This window comes from Echinops telfairi, unplaced genomic scaffold, assembly GCF_000313985.2.
Source record: "Echinops telfairi isolate 266 unplaced genomic scaffold, ASM31398v2 ScPeMD7_11;HRSCAF=52, whole genome shotgun sequence".
Taxonomy (NCBI): domain Eukaryota; kingdom Metazoa; phylum Chordata; class Mammalia; order Afrosoricida; family Tenrecidae; genus Echinops; species Echinops telfairi.
This window is the reverse complement of record NW_022103908.1, coordinates 3,880,526-3,902,754: the sequence shown is the minus strand read 5'-3', so window position 1 is coordinate 3,902,754 and position 22,229 is coordinate 3,880,526. Positions and strand designations below refer to the sequence as shown.

The 22,229-nt window shown below is 38.0% G+C and overlaps 1 protein-coding gene across 4 annotated transcripts in view; it reads right to left on the bottom strand.

The window, feature by feature from the left end:
* POSTN (periostin) overlaps nt 1–21,165 on the bottom strand; it is a 38,727-nt gene extending 17,562 nt beyond the window's left edge. For 2 of the 4 annotated variants that reach the window (XM_045287102.1, XM_004711239.4), the window contains exons 1-16: nt 20,917–21,164; nt 19,546–19,644; nt 16,459–16,523; nt 14,172–14,329; nt 11,896–12,060; nt 10,964–11,110; nt 10,314–10,455; nt 8,813–9,025; nt 7,568–7,702; nt 6,521–6,669; nt 4,539–4,675; nt 3,399–3,529; nt 2,464–2,594; nt 2,251–2,353; nt 2,077–2,144; nt 892–937 (exon numbers count right to left, since the gene is read on the bottom strand). In XM_045287102.1, coding sequence (XP_045143037.1) covers nt 892–937; nt 2,077–2,144; nt 2,251–2,353; nt 2,464–2,594; nt 3,399–3,529; nt 4,539–4,675; nt 6,521–6,669; nt 7,568–7,702; nt 8,813–9,025; nt 10,314–10,455; nt 10,964–11,110; nt 11,896–12,060; nt 14,172–14,329; nt 16,459–16,523; nt 19,546–19,644; nt 20,917–21,035 — 2,008 coding nt within the window. In that variant the 5' untranslated portion in view covers nt 21,036–21,164. Of the gene's footprint in view, nt 1–891; nt 938–2,076; nt 2,145–2,250; nt 2,354–2,463; nt 2,595–3,398; nt 3,530–4,538; nt 4,676–6,520; nt 6,670–7,567; nt 7,703–8,812; nt 9,026–10,313; nt 10,456–10,963; nt 11,111–11,895; nt 12,061–14,171; nt 14,330–16,458; nt 16,524–19,545; nt 19,645–20,916 lie in introns of all 4 variants that reach the window. The other 2 variants (XM_045287101.1, XM_004711240.4) reach the window with 2 other exon arrangements.
* Nucleotides 21,166–22,229: the final 1,064 nt, after the last annotated feature.

The window sequence follows — 22,229 nt, the reverse complement described above, 5'->3', positions numbered from 1 at the left end:
GTGTTTTTTTGGGGGGGTGGGATGCTGTTGAAAATTTTAGTTGGGAGAAAACTTTCTAACCACAGTTCATAAGCACAATTCTTGGTCACATCCCCTTCCACCCTGCCCTGAGATCACTGGGTTGAAGAGTGAATGAAGGACAATCCCTTCCTTCAGCTGCTTTGTTTCAGAGTCCATGCGTGTGAATTTTCAGATAGCTCCGTAGGGCTCTTTTTGCTCTATCTCCCTTCCCTTTTGTTTGTCTGTCTCTCCTTTGTTTCTCTCTTTCTCTACTGAGCTCGCCTTTATAGTTTACAGCCCCAGTGGTGCAGTGGTTATGCATTGGGCTCCGATCTGCAAGGTCGGCAGTTCGAAACCACCAGCAGTGCCATGGGAGAAAGAGGTGACTTTCCACTCCCCTTAAGAGTTAAGGTCTCAGAACCCCCGGGGGCAGTTCTACCCTGTCCTATAGGGTCGCTGAGTCAGCATGGACTTGGTGGCAGTGACTTTGGTTTTTGATCTCAGACCTTATCACTTCTGACTTTGGGGGATGGGGCGGTTATAGAATCTGTCAACTTGTGAAGGGGTGGAGTCTAGCCTGTCAATCAGGTCACACCTTGATGACCTCATTTGGAAGCAAGAAGGAGATCTTTCTTCTACACATATGAGTGCCCTGGATTTCTTTCTCCAGTCAACCCAGACTAACACAGGGTGCTTAAGAAAAGAGTAAGGCCAAGACTGAGAGCTCTTTCTCCACCCAGACTTCAAACCCTGTCTCAAGTGGGAGGTACCATTATTTATGATCCCAAGTATGCGAATATCAAGAATCTCTATTTGTAAATACAAAGGAAAGTATCATTATTGCTTTATGTCTTCCCATTTAAATTTGACAGAGGTTCATTAGGTACTTACTGTAGACAGTCATGGGGATCTCTTTGAAGGAACTCCCCCGGACAAACTGAAAGTAAATGTTGGGTTTAGTTCCACCATTGCAGCACTGATCTTAAAAAACAATATTATTTTAAATCTCATTAAACTAAAAGTAATGGAGTTATCATGACATCTAATAGAAATAAAGTGAAGTTTCCATAGAGAGCATCTTTTTCTTCTTTTATATATATTTATATCTTTTCTTGCTACTTTTCTAGATGAGAATAAACAGATTTGTTTATCTATAATAATTTATTAAATAATACATTCCTTATTTTTTTCATTGATATGATGAGGAACAAACTGTTTCTGCCTTTTAATTCTGTCACTGGCCACAATTTTTATAAAAAAAACACATCAACTTCTTTAATTTTTGGTAGCAAAAGTATTTGATAATAGGAAGATTTATTTATTTATGTACCTATTTGACAGTCAATATATGGGGTAAAGGGCCATCTCTTATTGAAATTAATATTTTTTTCATAATATTTTAAATACTGACAGGTTCCAAGTAGCTTTTTTTGCAGATATTTGCTGAATGAAATCATGGATATATTATGTTGTTGCTTCTTTACAGGTGGGCCATTTTTTTAAAAACAATATTTTAGTGTGTGTAAGGTAAAAATTTGCATTGCAAAGTATGTTCCCGTTTAACAATTTCTACACAAATTAGGAATGTTGGTTGCATTTTAGTTGAAAATAGATATGATGGCAGTGAGTTGGGCGTTTTTTCAATCATCATTCTCATTCATTCCAGTCTAGTTGTACCATTTCTGGTGGTCTAGTTTCCCTACCTGCTCACCTGTTTATTTCCTTTAATGTGCCTTTCTTATCTTTTGCTTTACTGTGTTTTTGACTCTTTGGTCTCTTAGTGATGGTTTCTTTAGAAGTTGATTATTCATGAATGATATTCTTCATTTATGAGTCAATCTATTATTTCACTAAAAGGTGACCTCAAGGGATGATTTTGGCTAAGTTTTAAAGAGTATTCCAGGATGATAGAATGGGGGAGCCCTCTAGTCTCAATTTGTTGATCAAGTATCTCTCTCTCTCTCTTTGTATCCTTGCTCTCTTTTTTCCTCTCCTACTGTACCTCTGTCTCTTAATACATAGATTTCTGGTTTACTATGTCAAAATATTAAACACAAATCCAGTATTATTTTGTACCTTAATTTGGATATATTTGATCAGTTTATTAAGTATTGATAGCAGCTGATCATTTCCAACTGGTGTGTCTGTGAAGAGAAGAATTAAATGAATATCGTTACACAAATATGAAATAAAGATATAGGTGCCAATTGGAAAGAAGAAGAAGAGGAATAGAGTTCAACAACTACTGACCTGCTGGATAGAGGAGCTTATCTACAACATGAATGACACCATTTGTTGTCATGATGTCAGATTCTTTTGATTTCAATTCATTCACCAGAAGTGTATCATTAACCTATTGACACAAGGAGGTAATGTCAATGAGACATGTAATGGAGAATTATTATTAAGAAAATGTGTAGATTATTCAATGCTATTTATGCATTTTTTTTCTTGACAACTTACTCCTTTCACAAAAATTTTGCTTCCTTGTGTCGTCTTTAGGATGTTAGTAACACCAGGTTCAAATCCCTTTCCAATGAAAATGCCTGGAGTCAAGTGGTAAAGAATGATGTTCTGAAGAGCATTTTTATCCCCTATGGGAAAAAGAGACGTATTTATTTACTGTTGTCGCACACATTGTAACACTTAGATACTGCAAGGACCCTGGAGCAAATGTTTGGTTTGTCTTTATTTTACCACACTCTATTATTTCTCTAACATCAGGGTACTCTAAATTTGATATCAATATTAATACCCTAACAAAACAGTTAGTTATTTCAATAAGATCAATAAAAATATTACCCAACTAACTGAGAGAACAAAATCAAATTATTAAAATTATGAGAATTGCCTTGTCTTTTATCTAATTGTATGATCTTTCATGAAAATGACAAGGCTAACAACACCTTGACATGCTAGCTGTCTTTGAGCTGTCTTCAACCCATTGAAACCCTATGCAGAACAGGATCAAATTGTTGTGATCCAAGGGACTATTCTATTGGAAGCAGATCACAAGGCCTTTCTTCCTAATCTGTCTTAGTCTGTAATTTCTGCTGAAATCTACTGAATATCATAACAATATTCAAGCCTCCATTGACAGATAGTGGTGATTGTGCATGAGAAAATATACATTGGCCCAGAATAAAGAATCAAGCCTTTTCTATAAAAGACAAGAATTCCATCATTGACCTACCACTGACCTGTAACAGTATGATAAGAAATTATTTATTAAGATCATTAATGCTTGACTTCCCACTTATCCCAAGAGAGATGAAGGAAACTGAATATCAACCAATAATATAAGTTTTACCTTCGAGCCTCACATCTGACCTAAAAGATGAATGGAAATGTCACAGGCCGGGATCACAGGGCACATGTCTGGTAATCCCTCTACTCACGGATCAGAATTTCCTTTTCTTCATTAGTCATTCCCTTAAAGGCATCATTGGTTGGTACAAATAACGTCCAGTCTCCTGGTTGTGTCAGAAGATCTTTCATGTCTGCAGCTTCAAGTAGGCTGAGGAAGATGCTGTACAAGGAGGGCAAAGGTATATGTTCCTAGTTAAAAAATTTTTTTAATGGGCTCACCTGAGTGTCGATCAAAAGCTGTGTGAATAGACAAAATGCAGTGGATACAAACCATGAAATATTAATCAGTTTTAAAGAAAAATGCTATGACATTGGTGAACCTTGAAAAACTTATGCCTTGAAATAAGTCAATCACAAAAGAGCAAACACTGTATCATCTCACTTACATGAAATAACAAGAAGAGACAAGTGTATAGAGACCAATGCATTTCGGTGGGAAACTGGGTAGAAGGAGGGTGCATGTGTGACCCTTGTTTAGGAAACAGTGAGCATGTATGGTGCTAGAAAATTGGGCAACCATTATGGGTAGTGGTTATTTACAACATGGCTAATGCAATCAACACCACCAAACTGTACACCTTAAAAATTGTACTGAATCGGCAAGTGTTGTGCTCTACATGCTTTTACAACAATAACAATCACTACTGTGTTCACCCACATGAATAATTACTGTATTCATGCATTAACATGAATACACTAATTACAGAAAGCATGAAAACCCATTTTCATTTATTTCAAAAGCCATTTACTTCTTATGAAATTGGTATCATAAGGAAAGTATTGAGCTATACATTATAATGCTTAGATTTCTCAATCTTAGCATTTCATGTATCACAAAGCTGCCATCTTTTCAGATTTAATATTCTATGAAATATTTGCTAATATATTCCATCATTGTATTAAAGAGGAATTGAAGAGGTATTAAAAGAGGCCAGCAGCTTTTAAAATTTGTTTTTGTCTTGTCTCACAAAATCATGACTTGTTGTATGCAGAAAGCAAAAGAAATTGTGTTCAAAACATAGTTCAGGTTTGAAAGCATCCACACACCCTTCTAAATTATGGTGTTAGCCAAACAAGAGGCTGAATGGCTTTTGTGATATTAACTGAGCAGCAACCAAAAAAGCCAATTGGGCCATTCTTTTGTGGAAGTTGAGCTGCCAAAAGCTCACCTAAAGCGCTTGTCCTGTTTCAGTTTTTCGTGCAGGGATTTCTCCGCCGGCTTGATGATCTCTCGGAATATGTGAATAGCACCATTTCTTCCTTGCTTGCTTCCTCTCACCATGCAGGAATTTTCAATGCAGACAGCCTAGCAAGGAAAAGAGTGATGTCTTACACTGAGACATGGAATAGCACCATTTCTTCCTTGCTTGCTTCCTCTCACCATGCAGGAATTTTCAATGCAGACAGCCTAACAAGGAAAAGAGTGATGTCTTACACTGAGACATGGCATAATAAAAATAATTTATAAATTATCAAGGGTTCAAGAGAAAGGGAGGGCGGGGGAGGGAGGGGGAACTGAAAAGCTGCTACCAAGGGCTCAAGTAGAAAGAAAACGTTTTGAAAATGATGATGGCAGCAAATGTACAAATATGCCTGATACAATAGATGATGTAGGGACTGGGGTAAGAGTTGTATGAGTCACCAATAAAATGATTTTTTTTTAAAGGAAAGAAAAGAGAGATATATGTTCTCCATTTCCTTACTTCAAATGTCCTATGTGAATATAGACGAATACTTAAATTTCTAGACTGACGCCCTCTGACCTCTTAGTCCAGAGTAAATAGGAGTAGCTTTTTCCTGTTTTGAATCTGATGCTACACGTCTTACGCAAATAGGTTTTCTACTGCTAGCAGAAAGGCCACCTTATGCTTCTGGCATTTAGCTTTGTCAGTAATTTCTGACAATCTCATAGACTTCATTTCTAGTTTCTAGAATTCTCTCTGATGTCTAACTGTTCCTCCTAAATTCTTTTTACAAAGTCGGACCACTTGGCGTCGAGTGGCATTCAACTCCTGGGGACCTCGTGTGGCAGAGCGGCCGGGCTCCGGGGGTCTGCAACGGCTGTGATCGCTCAGAAGCAGGTCACTACACCTTTCTTCTGATGTATTTCTGGGTTGGTTGGAAACTGATCTTTTCAGTTAGTAGTTGAATATTTCAAAGTGTCCACCACCCAGGGACTTGCCACCATCTCTTTTAAGTCAATAATAATATAAAAGTTTCCAGGGGCACCGGTGCCCTCTGTGGTCTTTTACGGCTTTAGATTCAATTGAACAAAATTTACTTTAATGTCTTGACTATATGATCTAGTCAACTTTAAATCAAATCCGAGATTTAGTGACAGCTTGTGACTATATGTTTATGCATGAGATTGGCCATTTTTCCCAATCATTAAAATTGCATGTGTTGGTAAAATTGATTGTGGTGATGATGGTACAATTTTGAAACATATGATTGAACTATTGAATTCTATGATATGTGAATTATAAGCAAATAAATTTGTTAAAGCATGTGTTAGAAGAATGAGAATATAGTGACATGCAACTGTGTGTCACATACAATTCTAGATAAGCCTTGGCTTCTAATGAATTTTATAAGATAGTAGCTGCATATGTCATCTGGACAGAAAGTGGGTAGTACCACTGGTTGTACTGTATTTTTAATATATTCTCTTGGTAAGGATTTTGTAGAAATTTGCCTCCAGATAAGGATACATTTGAAGCATTTTATAGGCTCCAAGAATCATCTCTATACCTCTGTAATCTTCAGTGTAATCTGAAAAGATTAAATTGCTGAGTAAAATGTGTTATAAAGCCTCTTGGTTAAGAAGAGCATCCTACATATTTAATTCTAATGTTCTGCCAACCAACTGTTTGTGAGGCATTTTAGTGCTTTCTGAACTTAAAATAAGTGATGCTGCATAACAAGTTAATTTATAATAAAATGGGTGAAAATTATCTGAATTATTAATGCACAACATTTTTGGTACACTTTCCAAATAGTGTCTTTTCATCCAAAATTCAATTCCCTGATCTTCCTGTGACTATTGTTAAAGGCACACCTAAGTGTTCTGAGAAACAACCTTCGTTGACACACATCTGTGCTTCGACATTTTTGTCAGTGCGGCCACTTTGTCTCGCTCGGAATCACTTACTGTACGATACACGAAGACTCGGAGCTGTTTGCCTCCAATGGTCTCAAGGGTTTGTCCATTGTAAAGTTCATTCAGGTCAACTTTCACCTTCAATATGTGATTCTGCAAAATTAATTTAAGAAGGCGCTGATCCATTCTCAGAGTCTCATCTATAAATAAAAAAGAGAGCATTATTATGTTTCAAAAGTATTACACTTCCCCTTATAAGAATGAAATCAGGAAGATGCCCTGGAGTCGCTTGATATTATAGATCCTACAGTCATATAATGCATGGGTCAATTAAAGGCTTAAGGTTTGAAATTCTCTTCACCAGTTGAAAAATTGTGAGCTGGCATGTCCAGTGACCAGAACATTGTCTTGATCAGCTCAACCAGTGCACTTAGTCTCTGAAAGGGCTATATGGTTGTATGGTGGCCATCGGCAATACCCAAATATTACTGCTGGCCGAACTTTTCCTGAAAATTAGATATCTACGCAACACATCTATTCATTTCTGTCCAGTAGATATTCAATGGACTTACTTTTGATGAATTATTACAAATGCGTCTTTTATTATTGGGAATAGAAGATACACAACCTCTTAAAGGTGTGTTGGTGCCAACATATACGAGCATCACTATCTCAAAGAGGAACGCAGCATTGACAAGGATTCTTTTCTAACAAATAGTTTTCTACTTCATAATTTCATATTTGAAAAATGTTTTTTGATGTTGGTATCAAAGAAACAAACTCGATTTATTTTTCTTCAGATTTATTAATGCAGTGATATGAGTGCTGGAAATACGATTATCTTCACAGAACGACTGGATTCCCTATATCATAAACTTTCACTCCCTAGTGATTCATTTCACCCCCTATTCATTATCATGAAACTGTTGGCATGAAGTACAGGCTGATAGAGACAGCATCGTTCTCACACATTGTATATGTTGCACATGCAGCAACTTATCAACCCCTGGCAAAACTTCTGTTATTTCTTAGGGCAAGTGATCAAAGGGCGGTGGCAAGTTGTGGGAGGAAGAAGAGCAAAACAAAATCCAGACATACCAGAAAATGCATTATTCACAGGTGCCAGCAAAGTATATTGTCCTTCCGGCCTTAGAGAAGATGCCAAGCCTAATTGGGCCACCAGATCTGTGAACGTGGTTTGCTGATTTCCAGCCAGCTCAATGACTTGCTTGGCTGTAAAAGAAACCATCCCCATCACATCACTGTCATCAGTGTTGTTATCATCACGAGAAGAGTAGTAAATACATTCTTGGCTGTTTTCTCATATGACAAGCTATTTATCGCATCAATGTCATGACGTCTTGCCTTTCCCGTAAAACAGGGTATCGGCTTCCCTTTTACGGAGTTGATAAACCACAAAACATTTCAGAAGGAGAATACCTCTTTTTTTCTCATCTTCCATTTTCTTTTTCCTCTGTTGCTCAACGTGCTTGGTAAAGTAGAGGGGCAAAGAAAAGGGGGCAGGTTCTCAGCAAGCTAGATGGACACGTTGCTGCAACAATGGATGGGCCAGGGCTTCTGGTGTGCATAAGGTGCCTCTGGGTCCACACTGACTTGATGATACCTAACAAATCATCAACCACAAATATCCTCTACCCTTGTGAATATCACAGCTTTCATTCATCCAAATCTACTTGGTTGTATCCTTACTTGTTGTTTACTCAAAAAACTTCTGGTCACTGTGAGAATCTTTATGACTGCTGCTGCTATGGTGAGTGGCCACCAAGTTGGCTCTGTGTCGTGGCAGCCCCACAACCAACCCCAGTCTTGTCCCGTCCCCTGCATCATTCGTTTGCCTAAGTGCACTGTGGCAACCATTGTGCTTTTAGAGTGTCCTTCAGTCTCCGGGGTTCATTGTTCAGTATACTATTGAACAATGGCTGTTGTGGTCCCTTGGTTGCCATGGTTAATTGTCAGAAATAGATCACCAGGATTTCCTTCCTAGTCTTCCAGCTCTACTCAAACCCACCCACAATGGATGCCCTGCTAGTATTCAAAGACCACTGGTACAGTTCGCAGCATCACCGTAAGCTATCACATTATGGCAAGGGGACAGAGAGGTGGAGGTTTATAAATGTTAGGCCTCAGTAACCCAGGAAAGCCAGTATTCCATTTATGGACTGTGACTACACGGCCCCCAGTTCACTATTTACTTCTTGTGTGCGCCTCACATTCCATTCTTTATACTGCACATCCATAATTCATGCACTTCCTGGGAGTCACTCTTGAGGCACCATACTTGGTCAATAGCTTTTAGAAGCAGAATATGAAAGCGCTGCTCACCAGAATCAGGGATCAGGACCTCATCAATCAAATGGATGACACCATTATTTGTCACAATGTCTTTTTTGTTCACCATTTTGATTCCATTGACTGTTATGCTGTCACCATCACATCCAATTTCAATGGTGTTTCCTTCCAGGGTCTCAAAGACAGCTCCACCCATAATGGCCTCCGAACACTGGAGCGTGTTTAAGATGTGATACTTCATCAAAGCTGGGGGGCAAGATAAGAAGAACGACCACTCAGATCAAAGGGAATGGAGGCCATTTACTCTGAAAAGAACTGTCTCATTATGAAGGGAGCGAGCACGAAGATGTTCAGTCACTATCTAAGACCTAAGGGTGGACTGTATGCTGATCACGTCTTCTTGCTCAGGTTTTGGAATATGTTGCTTGTCGTTGCTTGTTTACTTGTCGTCAGCCACGCGACAGCAGCATTTCAACTCAACGTGATGAGGGGAAAAGTGACCATCCGCTTAAGGTAACCCTTTGTTCAGTGGTGGAAAAATGTTGGGCTGAATGTGGTAGGTCAAATTTCAGCTAACAGAGTAAGGTATAGTGAAGCAGAACAATGTAAAAGCAATATGGATTACTGTCTCACAAGACCTGAAAAGCTATTTATTATTGACAGCGCAGTTGTTTCTGACTCATGGTGATCCCAAATATTTCAGAGACCTGTGTTACAGATAGCTTTCAATGGTTGTGACCTTTCGTAAATAGAACGCCAGCCCTTCCTTCTGAGTGAATTCTAATCACAATCCTATTGGTTCGTGGCCAACAGTATTAATCATTTTACCACTCAAGGATTAATTGTTCCCAAATGCCTAAACAGTATTTTGCATTAACTGTTTATAACAGAACATCTATATGTGATTTGTAAAGAGCATTTTAACAGAAGTCGAGGATAATTCCTTAAAGGCCAAATCTAGAAGACAGCTCAAATGAAGATAATTTCTCTAAGGATTCTGATGATTTGGAGGAATCCATTCAGAATTATGTCGACATTTAGGTCTTTAACACTGATTAAATGTGTTTTTTAATCAAGAGTAAAAGAAGTATGGTAAACAGTGTATAAAATATATTTTAAAATAGAGAATTTGGAAAGAAGTCAAATTTTTCTGTATAATCCTAAGTAAGCACCCAAGAGAATCATGCAGTTCCCTCAATTCAAGTATCATCTAGCATTAAGAATTCAAAACATTGTCTAAAATGCTTATTGAATAAAATTTTGATGAGATCGTATTTATTTTTAACTCGTGTTTTCAGTGACTGCTGAACATGGGTCACCATAGGACTGTGACCTGTAGGATCGTCTCACTAGTTAAGAATTACAGTCTATCACCTCTTTCAAGGGTTAGCTATTGAGAGTTTTTATTATTCATCTCAGAACAAAGCCTGTTCTTTGTCTTTGCTTATCAAAGCATTGGCATGAATGGATCTTAAAATTATTTCCTGTTCTTCCCAAAATTTTAGGAGGTTTTTGAGAGGGGACAGTTCAGTACCTTCAGATGCCACTTTGTCACCCATGATCCTTTCTAGGACACCCCGTGGGAGTTTCTCAAAAGCCTCATTGGTGGGCGCAAAGAGGGTAAAATGACCGTCTCTTCCAAGGGCCTCCAAGATATCAGATGTGATAGCGGCTGCCTGAAACACAAGTGCATGTTTTAGATGCTTTCCTATTGCAAATCCCAGAGAGGACAGCAACACACGGCGCCTGTCCACATCTGGCACTTGTTCTTTGCTGAAGAAGTCCCTTCTTGCTAGAGCTTTACAACATTCCCCTCTTTGGGCACAAACAATTGTGATGTCTAACTTTCCTGATATTGTTTTCAAGAATGGGAGTCCTGCCAATGTTTGTGTGACTCCAGCAGTAACCAGCGGTTCATGTCATACTTGAAGGGGGCTTTTTTCAAGGCGTTAGGTTTTCCCGTTGCCGTACTTAACCTTTTTTGTTCAGGGTTCCTTAATTTTTTTTTTTTTTTTTGTTGGGGCCTTTTTCCTTGGTTAAATTTAAAGCCTTATTGCAAGAAATACATTTCATACACTTCGGCCAGATTTATTTAATAACATCTTTATTGTTATTAGACTTTGATAGAGAAAAAAGAAGCATTTCAAAACTTGAAGTCAATCTACTATTACATCTTGTACTTACTCTAAAGGATGAGAGGTCATCCTCGGCTTCAATGAAGTCTTGAATGGAGGTGCCAATTTGTGTAAGGACACGGTCAATGACATGTACAACACCGTTTGTTGCGATCTGGTTCCCGTGGATGATTCGAGCACAGTTGACGGTGACAACCTGTCAATTTGTTTGACAATCAAGGGTAAAATAGTCAGTTAAGCAATAACCACTGACAGTACAAGCTCCTCCAAGTTTTTTATTTGTAGTAATAAATGTAACATGAAGGACCTGCTGTTTTGAATATTCGTGCTAAGGGTGAAGAGTTACATATTGGTTTGCTGGAAAGAAAAAAAAAAGACATAGGAAAATAAGACCACTTGAGAACCCATTTAACTTATCTAAAATTATATGGGACACCTTTAAAAATGTGCTCTTTCAATAGCAATAATCACTGTTTTTATTCTCTCTTTTTAATAGAGATAACCGTGAACTATTTTAATGTACATGAGTGCTTTATATAAAGAAGTCTAATTAATTCCTAGAATAAACTCTGCGTAAATATGATTGGTTATATTTCAAATACTGCCTCCTACTTAGTCCTTTTTCTCCCCTTGACATTTTATTGTTGAATGAGCCTGTGCTCCCCTTGGCAATTTCCTAAAAAGGCTTTCTTATCCAAAAATGCCAAGAGCCCTATCAGTAGACAATCCAGATACTGAATCATATATATTTTCTGAATAGAAAGTGTATTTAAACACATTCGCTACTAAACGTTTCTTTGTATGAGCATTAAGCCTACTGTCAATCAACTGTACCTCAAATTACTCTTTCACAGTTATTCTTTAGGGGTGAGCAGTCTCTACTCTTCTCACTATATTTATTATATCTCTGAACACTATGTAAAAGGTACAAACATTACAAAGAGGTAATTCAGAAGTACAATGTTTACTAATATTACATACCCCATTAGGATAATGATTAATGAAAAGGCCCAAATTATTGTACATAGAAGGAACCACCATGCCATTTTTTAAGTCCTTGGTCAGCATCCTCTTATTGACCATGTGGCTGTGTAAAGCATTCAACAGTTCGACATTCACATTGCTCTCCAAACCTCGACGGATATCCTAGGGAAAAGCGAGTGATGGAAGTTTACTGTATGGTTATTGATTCGTAGCGTTCTTAGACCCATATTGTGTCTATTCCTCTATTACTTTCTGATTGTTTTCTGACATAAATACCCTAACGTGACTTTACGCCAATCAATTAGGAATTTTTCAAATCCAAGTACCCAGTTAACAATAAAGAGTCTGATAGAGTTATTGCACATTACTAGTCTGACAGCCTTTGCGTCTGTCCGTAGGCAAAGTGAGTGTGTGCGCAGCAGGACAAGACACTGCGTGGCCTGGCACCATCTTCGTACTTGTTGCTGTGCTAGAACTTAGAACATCGTCACAGCCTGTGTCAGCCAGCTCACTGAGGTTCTTCTTTTTCTCTGGCCGGCTAGTTTAGCAAGCAAGGACTGGCTCCTCCTGAGAATGAGTCCAAGAACGTGAGATCAAGGTTCTCTGTCTCTGTTTCTAAGAAACATTTTGTTTAGACTTCTTCCAAGACAGATGTCTTCATTCTTCTTGCAGTGCAAAGTATCTTAGGCTGAGGAATCGAGAGACGCAAAAGCAGTGGAGCTTATATACTTACAAGGGCACTTCAAACAAATCGAAGAAATACCCCTTTGTCTTTAATATTCAAATTTTCCATGAACTATTTGAAGCCCCTTTGCATATATAGAGAAAATTAACTAAAGTGTTCATTAACTAAAAAGGTTCAAATGGTTGTAGAGGCTGTGAATTAGGTGTCATGTTGGAGGTAAGTCTCACATCTGTGAATCAGGTGTCATGTTGGAGGTTACTCCTGACTCACACAGCCACAGGAGTGGATGACTTAAGGAATAGAGGGTCAGATAGTAGGCTACTGACTCATGAGCTGCAGAGCCTGACAAATCCACCATTGGCAGGTAAGATGGTAATCTGTTGAGACACACAGGCTGCAGAGGTTAAGGGATATCAAGATAAACAGGAAGCACATCAGGCCACTGGCTCAAGTTCAAAGAACCAGAAGTGGCCAAAAGATAACAGTCCAGATGGAGAATCCAGATTGAATAAAAATCAAGAGAGGTTTGGCCGATCATCCATATATTGGAATCAGGTCATAGATTGGGGGAATTTCCTTTCAACTGACTGGTTACTCAGAGCAGATCTCATCATGGAAGTGATTACATTATATCAAAATCATCATGAGGAATGAATACATCCAAGGTGTAAAACCATTGGGAATAATGACTTAGCAATGTTGACATACAATCTTAGCCATCACAGATGATGTATTTAATGTTTCTGTCAACACCATAATTCAAAGGCATTGATTCTTCTTTGATGTTTTCAATTCATTGTTAGTTTCTTGTACTATTATATTTATCAGATGGCATTGATAGATGTTTTAAAGTTATATGAGACAACAATTAAGGGGACTTTAGTGACTCAGAAAGCAGTAAGTTATATATGTAATGGAAATTCACTGAAGATTTTACGCCATAGGAGCATAATGATTTAGTTTGGTAATGCTTAGCAGAAATGACAGTATTAGCTAGGAAACAGTTCAATCACTTTAAACTGAATATAAAATATGCCTCACTAACACTAATGGGAAAGAACTGGAAAAAGAAGAGGTAAAGATGACTGGCAATTTTCAAATCTGAACATTGAATGACTGATACTTTTCATTATGGAAGCAAAGAGCATAGGAGAGGGATTTTTACTGTAATTAAGAAAATGGAGAGTAATTTAGATAGCTTTTCAACTTAAATTGCAGATGAAACACTTAAAAATAAATTAAGATTTTCATAAGAAACATTCTTCTGGAATTCTAGGGAGAAACAGCACAAGAAATGCACATTTCATAGTTACGTACAGTTGAATGATAGTTGGAGCCCTCAGTAGTGTATATAGAGATGAGGTTTGCCTCCCAGGGGAGACTTTAATTACATCTATTCTTAAGGCATAAGGTAGGGGACTTATTGACAAGTGACAGCAATATTCTTAAAGCAGGGGGGTTAAAAAAAAGTCACACCAATGGCTATTGAGTTGATTTATCTTTCTGGATACAATACATTTTAATATTTGTTTCAAATACATTAAAATGAAATAATAGTAAAAATGATTATAATGAGAAAAAGAGTTACCGAATCCAAGTTGTCCCACGCTTCATTACTGGGTGCAAAGTAGGTGAATGACCCCTTTCCTTCTATCTCTTCCCTCAGTTTGGAGAGATCAGAATAGTACTGTGTTTTGGTCGCTCCCACAATGCCCAGAGTACCATAAACATGGTCAATAGGCATAACTGAAATAATCAAAACATTAATAAGGGGTTAGTGTAGTTTTTCCACAATATTATTTCTTTTACACTAAGTATCTTGATGCATTTAACTGTACAACTTAGCAATAACATTCTATGCACCAAATCTTTATGAAAGTTATCTTTGAGCATCAAATAATAAAGTATATTTTAAAACCATTATTTCATATACTCTCATGTTGAGGGAAATATATTTTGAATTATCATCTTAGTTTAGTTTATTTAGCTTTGAATTTTGATATGTCAAAACATTAAAAGTTTAATGTTTATGATTAGAAGTCTCTGTTTATTTCAATAGAAAAATAATGAGATATTATTTCTCTTCATTGAGAATAAGGACAATAATTTCTATCCTGTTGGCTGATAACCTTTAATCATATGATAAGGTTAGGTATAGGGATATAAATTTTATAATATTGGATCCCTAAAAGATATATATGTAGACCTGCTTCTTTTCATCCTAATTAGGAAAGAACTAAACAAAAGCGTGTAACTCTTCCAAAATCAGTCTGCACCTCAAAGGAAGAGTACATGGAATAATGTCGATGCAAAGGGGCATTAGGCATGACGACACAGTCAACTTAGTGTTGCCTCTTTAAGATTTGAAGATTAGTGTTATTTAGATCATATCATGGGAGGGACTAGTTATCACATTGGTGAATATCCCAAGACTTGATGAGGCAACTGAACATTTAACTGATAAAGTTAAGATTTAAAAAGATTTTAAAAGAATGAGGAAAATGAGTCAAAATTAACGAAATTAAATTCTGTTCTTAAGTCACACACACACACACACACACACACACAACCCCAAGACAGGCCCCAAGTTGATAGTATTCATGTTGAAGAAACCTATAGTTACTCTTACTTGATTTTAAACACCATATGAGCTAATAATAGGGCATGGTTATCAACTGCATTAATTGAAGTGAGTGAGTGTGAGTGTGTGTGTGTGTGTGTGTGTGTGTGTGTGTGTGTGTGTGTGTGTGTGAAAAGGCTTCAAAAAGTCCAGGGAAAAAAATTCCAGAATCCCTTAATAAAATTTTTCCATGAACACTTTGATGTCCTCATATATATTACAACACACACACATAAAGGGACTTTATAATTTATATGAGGGCTTCAAAAATTTTATGAAAAAATGGAATTAGAGGTTAATGTGATTTTTTTTACATTAGTTTTTAAAAATTATATGTGTGTGTATGCATATGTATACATCTATATGTAGTTGCAATGTGTATATATATGGCAAATAGGTATGTGCATATATACAGCTCTCGATCCAGCCATGTCAGCTATTTCTATGAAACAGTTGCCCCCGAGTTGCTGCTGACTCATGACGAGCCTCTGTGTGCAAAGCAGGGTTGTGTTCCACAAGGTTTCAAATGACTGATTTCTCAGAAGTAGATTTCCCAGCTCTTATTCCAAGGCACTTCAAGGTGGACTTGAACTCCCAACTTAAATGATTAGTGTAGACTTGTGTGTGAACAATGTGTGCCACCCATGGACTCCAAACCAAAGTACAGAGTCCTCAGAAGGTGAGAGAAGGTGAGGTCTTTGTCAACAGTCCTCTGCGATCACATTTAGGAAAGTCACTGGATTAGACTTTCTGTGAGAGGGTGCCCCCGTTGGTGAGGACTCGAGTCCACGTCACCTCGGAAGAACCAGGGATGATTAGCCCAAAGAAGAGAAGATTCTAGTGGGGGAGAAAGTTAGTTGGGAAAGGGGCATGCTAATTGGCAAAGGCAAATTTTTGGCTGCTTTTTCAAAGAGGAAATAGATGAACTGTTACACTCACCCCCACCCCCTTCTACCAGGCAGAGCTACTTAAGCTATGTTTCAAAACGAAGAACCTTCTAGAAGAAGAAGTCTTCAACAAGAAAAAATTATTTATTGCCCACAGCAGCTCCTTGTTTCTAAGCAAGTTCAAAGATAAGGAAGTTTTAGGGGTTAGGGATTTTTATTCTTGAAGGGAAGATGAACTACTTTAAACTTATGGCTACAGTCATGCAAGTAGTAATGCCCAGCATCCACTGTTTAAGTGATGGTTTCATGTTTTGTTACCACAATGCATTTTAATAAACAGTAATTTAATAAACAGTAATTGAGATTACCTGCTGGGCAGCCTTTCATCCCTTCCATTCTCATGTAGCCAGGGCAGCATTCATACACCACAGTCCTGTATGTTGGAATAAAATTAGTATTGGGGGTTTAAGTAGGATATGTTTTGACATATTTGCCATGATTTCTTTTTTGAATGTCTGGAAATCAGAGTTTTTGCTTGTTTGCTTTTGTGGCTCTATGCTATTCAAATTGATTTTGTTTCTCTCCACGGGGGCTGAGCATAGTGAAAAAAAAAGTCCTAATATCTAGATTTACAAAAAAATGTGAGTTTTTCCCAGGTCTGTAATTTGGTAGATGTGTGACATTGAGCAAGTAATTTCAAGGATAAGAGCTCTTTAATATGAATAATAACTGAACTATGTCCTCTTAGGGTAATTGTAAATCTCAACATGATTTTGAAGCTATAAGGAACTAGGATTGTTAATTAGTGAAAATTATTAGAAACATCAGAAAGCATATTAGCCCATTTCAAACAAATGAAATGCAATATAGTGGATATATAAAAGACCTATTATTTTTGTTAGAATTAATTTTATTAGATTGCAGAATGTCTTTAAAATTTTATTTTACAAACATTTGAATAATTTAAATAAATTTGATTTAAGTTACTCAAGTACAAGATTTAAGAAAATGCTATGTCTTGGTCCAAAGACTGATGACAATTGTATTAGGCAAAAATAACGATTTCAAGGAATATTGTTAACACAAATTTCTACACCAAATGCTAATACAAGAATCAGTCTTACTATAAAGAATTTAATTCACCAGATAGTATAACATTCAACAGCAGGGAAAATGATATCCGGTGACAGAACAATATGGCCCTCAGAGTTACTTTTTGGTTTTTTTCCAGAGTTGATATTTTAAAGACAAAAATAAATAGCTGTTCCAGGGGAGCATTTTGGATACTGAAAACTCGATGTTTCCATCTCGCAGGGCATATTTTCAGGAGTGACCCGTCTTGTGAAGAGACATATTGTTCGATAAAGCGGAGGAACAACGGAAAAGAGAAAGACCTTTAAGATACCTTGACACAGTGGCTTCCACAATGGGCTCAAACTTGAGAACAATGATCAGGACGGGGCAGGGCTGGGCAGCGTTTGCCTCTGTTGTGCACAGAGTCTCTCTGAATCAGAGATGACTTGATGGCACCTAACAACCACAATAATAATTGAACAAAGGACAGATTGTAAAATTTGTGGGGTTTTTTAAGTCAAGTTTTAAAGCAGGGATTAAAAAATAAATCCAGAAAGAATCTTGGCGTATGCTTTGTACAAGTCGTAGCATCTCAAAAATACTTAATTGGTTTAGGTAAGATTATATCACACTTCACTAACTTCCAGACAGAATGCAATAAAAAAATTTCCTCTCTAAATGTTTTAGAGAGCAGGTCTTTCTTATCTAGTTAGTCTGCAAGTCAAACTTTGCCTCACGCTCTCCACAAATCGAAGGAACAAATGGAAAGAACGCAAAGCTATGAAGTTGCCAACTGGGGCCTGGCCTGAAGCACGGGCTGGCTCCTTGTAGCCCTGACTAAGACTGTAATTGTGTGAATGACTCATGGGTCTAGTAGTTTACAGGAACAAAGTCCAGGTCAAAAGATAATTTTAAGACTTTTACACCAGTACCTTCTGCTAAAAAGCAAAAGGAACCTATGAGCCTCGCCACAGATGCAGGGAAAACAAAACATGCTCCCACCAGACAATGGGAGAGTTTTTATTCGTTGAGAAAAATCAAGTTTTGATACCCGCTCCAACATAGATAATCCTAGAAAACAGTATGTTGGGTGAAACCACTCAAACACAAAAGGACAAAAATGTTATAATCCCATTCCTCCTATCTAGAAATAGTCCACTCACTGCCATTGAGTCAACTCAGATGCACCGTGTCCACACAGGACACAGGAGAACAGACCCTGGGGGTTGGGAGACTCAACCTCTTCTGGAGCAGACAACTTCATCTTTCGTCCACAGAGGGGCCAGTGGGACCTGGGGACCCTGTGGGTAGCAGCTTAGTGCATAGTCCACACCACCATCCAGGTCCTTGAGAAATATAATAGGCAAATGCATAGACGTAAAGGCTTATTCCGGTTTAGCAGGGTTGAGGAGGAGGAGAAGCTGCAGAAGTATTGCTAAAGGGGTGCTGAGTTTTTCATCTCAGCATAACTAGACTATTTGGAAATGGAGAGTGGACAGGAATCGTTATACATGATAGTGATGTCTCTTTTGGATGTAAGTAGCCCAGCAGATCTCCTCCTAGGCCACTATTTAGATTCGGTCTTTTGGTGTGTGTCAGTTTTGAAGGCCACCTAATGAGATTGACAGGCATGTTACTGAGAGAACCGTTCACCACCCACAGAGACATGTTTAAACATGTTTCATTTGGAATAAACAAATACACCTATGAATTGGAACCGTGTAGCAATATTTCTCGGCATACCCTCATGTATCATTTATCATTCCTTTAGGCATCGATATATTAAACATAGGTGTGGGCTTCCACTATGACTGCTCTGAGTGCCTGGGGAACTGCTGCCTAAAGACCTGGTCGCTGGATAAGTCCTTTCCAGCTTTAAGCTTTGATGGGAGCTCTGAAGTCAACAGAAACCATTTGACTAATTTCCAGATGGCCAGGAGTAAATATGAACCCTGGACCCCAAAATGGATTATTTCAGATCATTTCCCCCTCATTTATAAGGAAACGAGGACACTGAGGCACACGGGTTATTTGGATGGCCTGAGATCAGAGAGGGCAAGACTCAAAGAGTTAAATGATAAAGGAGAGGCCGTCTCCTGGCTACTTGTCAACTCATATTCCCATGTGCTTTGCCCCCTTTGGCCTCCATGGACACATGGATTCGGGAGGGAATTTGAGTCCCATGAGTAACAGCCAGCAGATGCCAGCAGAATTTCCTTCCTTGTGTGTGTGATCCTTTCTTTAAAAAACCGGGGTGGGGGGCGGGGAGGCTCACAATTGGGAAGAATATTCTCAGGATGAATACTGGTCTTCATGTGGAAAGGCACATAGATGACAGTGTTACCTTGAAACTGGCGCATCATGGCAAAGGTGAGACTTACGCTTTCTTTCCACAGATGGCACCTTGATACCAGTTCTTACAAGTGCTGAAGTACTTCTTTTTGGTGCCTAAAATCTGCTGAAGGGCACAGACATTTGGGCTGGAGGGGAGAGAGAGAGAAAGAGAGTTAATGTCCTGAGGATGAGGAGATGTCTTTCATAGCTCATGTGGGATGGTTAAAAAAAAAGAAAGAAAGAAAAAAGCATGTGGATTTGATTTTCAAAAATGTGATTTCAGCCTGGCACAAATCTGTTTCTTGGTCCCATTCTGCTGATTCATCGGAAAAGCTAATCCTTGGAAGAGAGAGAAAGAGAAAAAAGTTAACTTTCCTGGGAATAAAATGCCATTGGGACAAAAAAGTTAGCTTAATCAGAATATCCAAGCAGTATTAAATTTAATCTAATCATGTGCTTATTATATCTGATAGAGGATTATGTGCTGACTCCGTGTTTTAAAGCAAACATTTGCTCATTTTGAGATGGGGAATGGCTTTAAGCTTCCCTGGAACAATGAGAAGTCAGAGAGGAAACGACATAAATTGTGCACATGCACAAAGACATACACAGATTCTGTAATTGGTAAATATTCTCAGAAGCAAGGGATGCCTGGTGACGGCTAAAATGAACTTGTGAGCAGTATGTCTGCACTTTGCAAAATTAAAATTTTGAATATGAGTAATAGAACAATCTCTGCTACAACTTAATATAGTTTTCTCTTGAAAAGAGATAGGAGCCTTACCCTCACTGTATATTATGAAACTCCCTAAGAGACAAAGGAAGAGTGTCAAGTCCATTAAAAAATGATTTAAAAAATGCTAAGCTGCAGTTGGCTGGACTCTACAACATATGCATTGTCTTTTGGAAACTTTATGGGGTGCAGAATTTAAAATGATTTAGATCAAATGCTTTGGAGAACTAGTTAAATGATTCATTGCTCAATTCTAATATACAATTTAAATGAAGTAAACAGGAAGTTTGCGTTCACAATATCTAAGATGTTTGCAAACTGTTCACATAACCAAAGCCTGTAATCACTAATAATATAATTTTGATACTTCCAGACATTTCAGATTTCTGGAAGAAAATAACCAACACAAATAACAGTCACAAAACAATGCCTTATTATGTTTTGCTATTTTAAAACCATGTGACATTTCATAAAAAATGCACGAGTTACAAAATATTTTAACAGCGATTCTTAAAGTTAAAATACACTTTGTCACAGAATGCTTATCTTCTCTTCATTGTCTTGTAATACATTGTTTTAAATTTTTTCTTATTCCTGTGTAAGAACTTTCAAATAAGAAGCTCTGAGGCATTTTAAATATAATTATACATAGGACAAGATAAGGGAAAAATTAATTTTGACTTACCCCTGATCCCGGCCCCTGATCCGACTATGAGCCAAGATTTTGTCATAATGACCATTGGCATCCGCAGGGTTAACCACAAACAGCAAGAGTAGGGAAACGATGGGTAGGAAAGGAATCATCTTTTCAGTCCCTCCGTTGCTCTCAGTCCACGAAGAGAACTGGCCGTGGGCTTCGGAGGTCTGAGCTTATATACATGTCCCAGCGGTGGGAGGGAGCTCTGTATCAACCTGGGAATCTGAACGTCCTCCAAGAAACATCAGCAACTCATAGCTGCTCCGCGCCCATCTGCTGGGGTTAGTTATACTTACTCCACTTAGCGAGCCTCTTTTTCTTCTCGATATGAATAAACATTTTTATCATATGAAAACATGATTTGTTGAATGTTCCCATTCCAGTTTCATTCACCGATAATGTAGGGTTTCTTTTACAAAACTTGGATGTTAAGGGTTTAAAACAAAGCTCGGCAGTCACATTTGCAGCGTACTGGGGATAGAGCTAAGATTAACTATGTTTGGCAAGTTGCCCTAACTCTTGAAAGGAAACAGAAAGGAGACATATGTTTGATTTCTTTATTTGTACATTAAGTATATCACACAATGCTGGAAAATCTCTGGGAAGGGCATCCACTGAGAAGTGCAGGCAAAAGCAGTGCTTTTTAGAAACAACTATTACTAATGCAAATGTAAGAGGTTAATTAACCACACGTTCAAAAGCAGGGGTATGATCATTTTATCCCAGAATAATTCAAGTCTCTGAACATTCAAAGAGACCACCCGTAGCCACGGAAATGGCCACCCTCACTGGTCCTAGTCAGATATTCAGCAGCTTTGTATAAAAAAATCTGAATGGTAGAAATCATCAACTAGCACTGTCACTGTGAATAAGCAAGCTATTCAAATCTCCTTGAATAAGCACATTATAAACTATCCCAGAGTAAAACCCAAATTCATTATTTTTGAGTCAATGCTGACTCAGCGAGCCTGGGAGGATAGGGTTTCCAAAGGTAATAAATCTTTATGGAAGCAGACTGCCACAATTTTTCTTCCAGCAGTTGTGGATGATGGATTCAAATCACACACCAGATGTTTCATGCAATCCAAATGACATCTAGTTGCAAACTAATGGTGCATCGCTACAATGGCACAACAGGGCTATTTTTTGTTGTTGCTGATGCTATGTAAAATATTTGCATGAACTTTGCATATTGTTGAAGTGAAAGGGCTTTCAGGGCGGGACTGGGCAAGAGAAAAGGCTCACACGGTCAGGAGTCTTGAGATGCGTGAGCTGTGAGATTTTGTCTAGATCATTAAAAT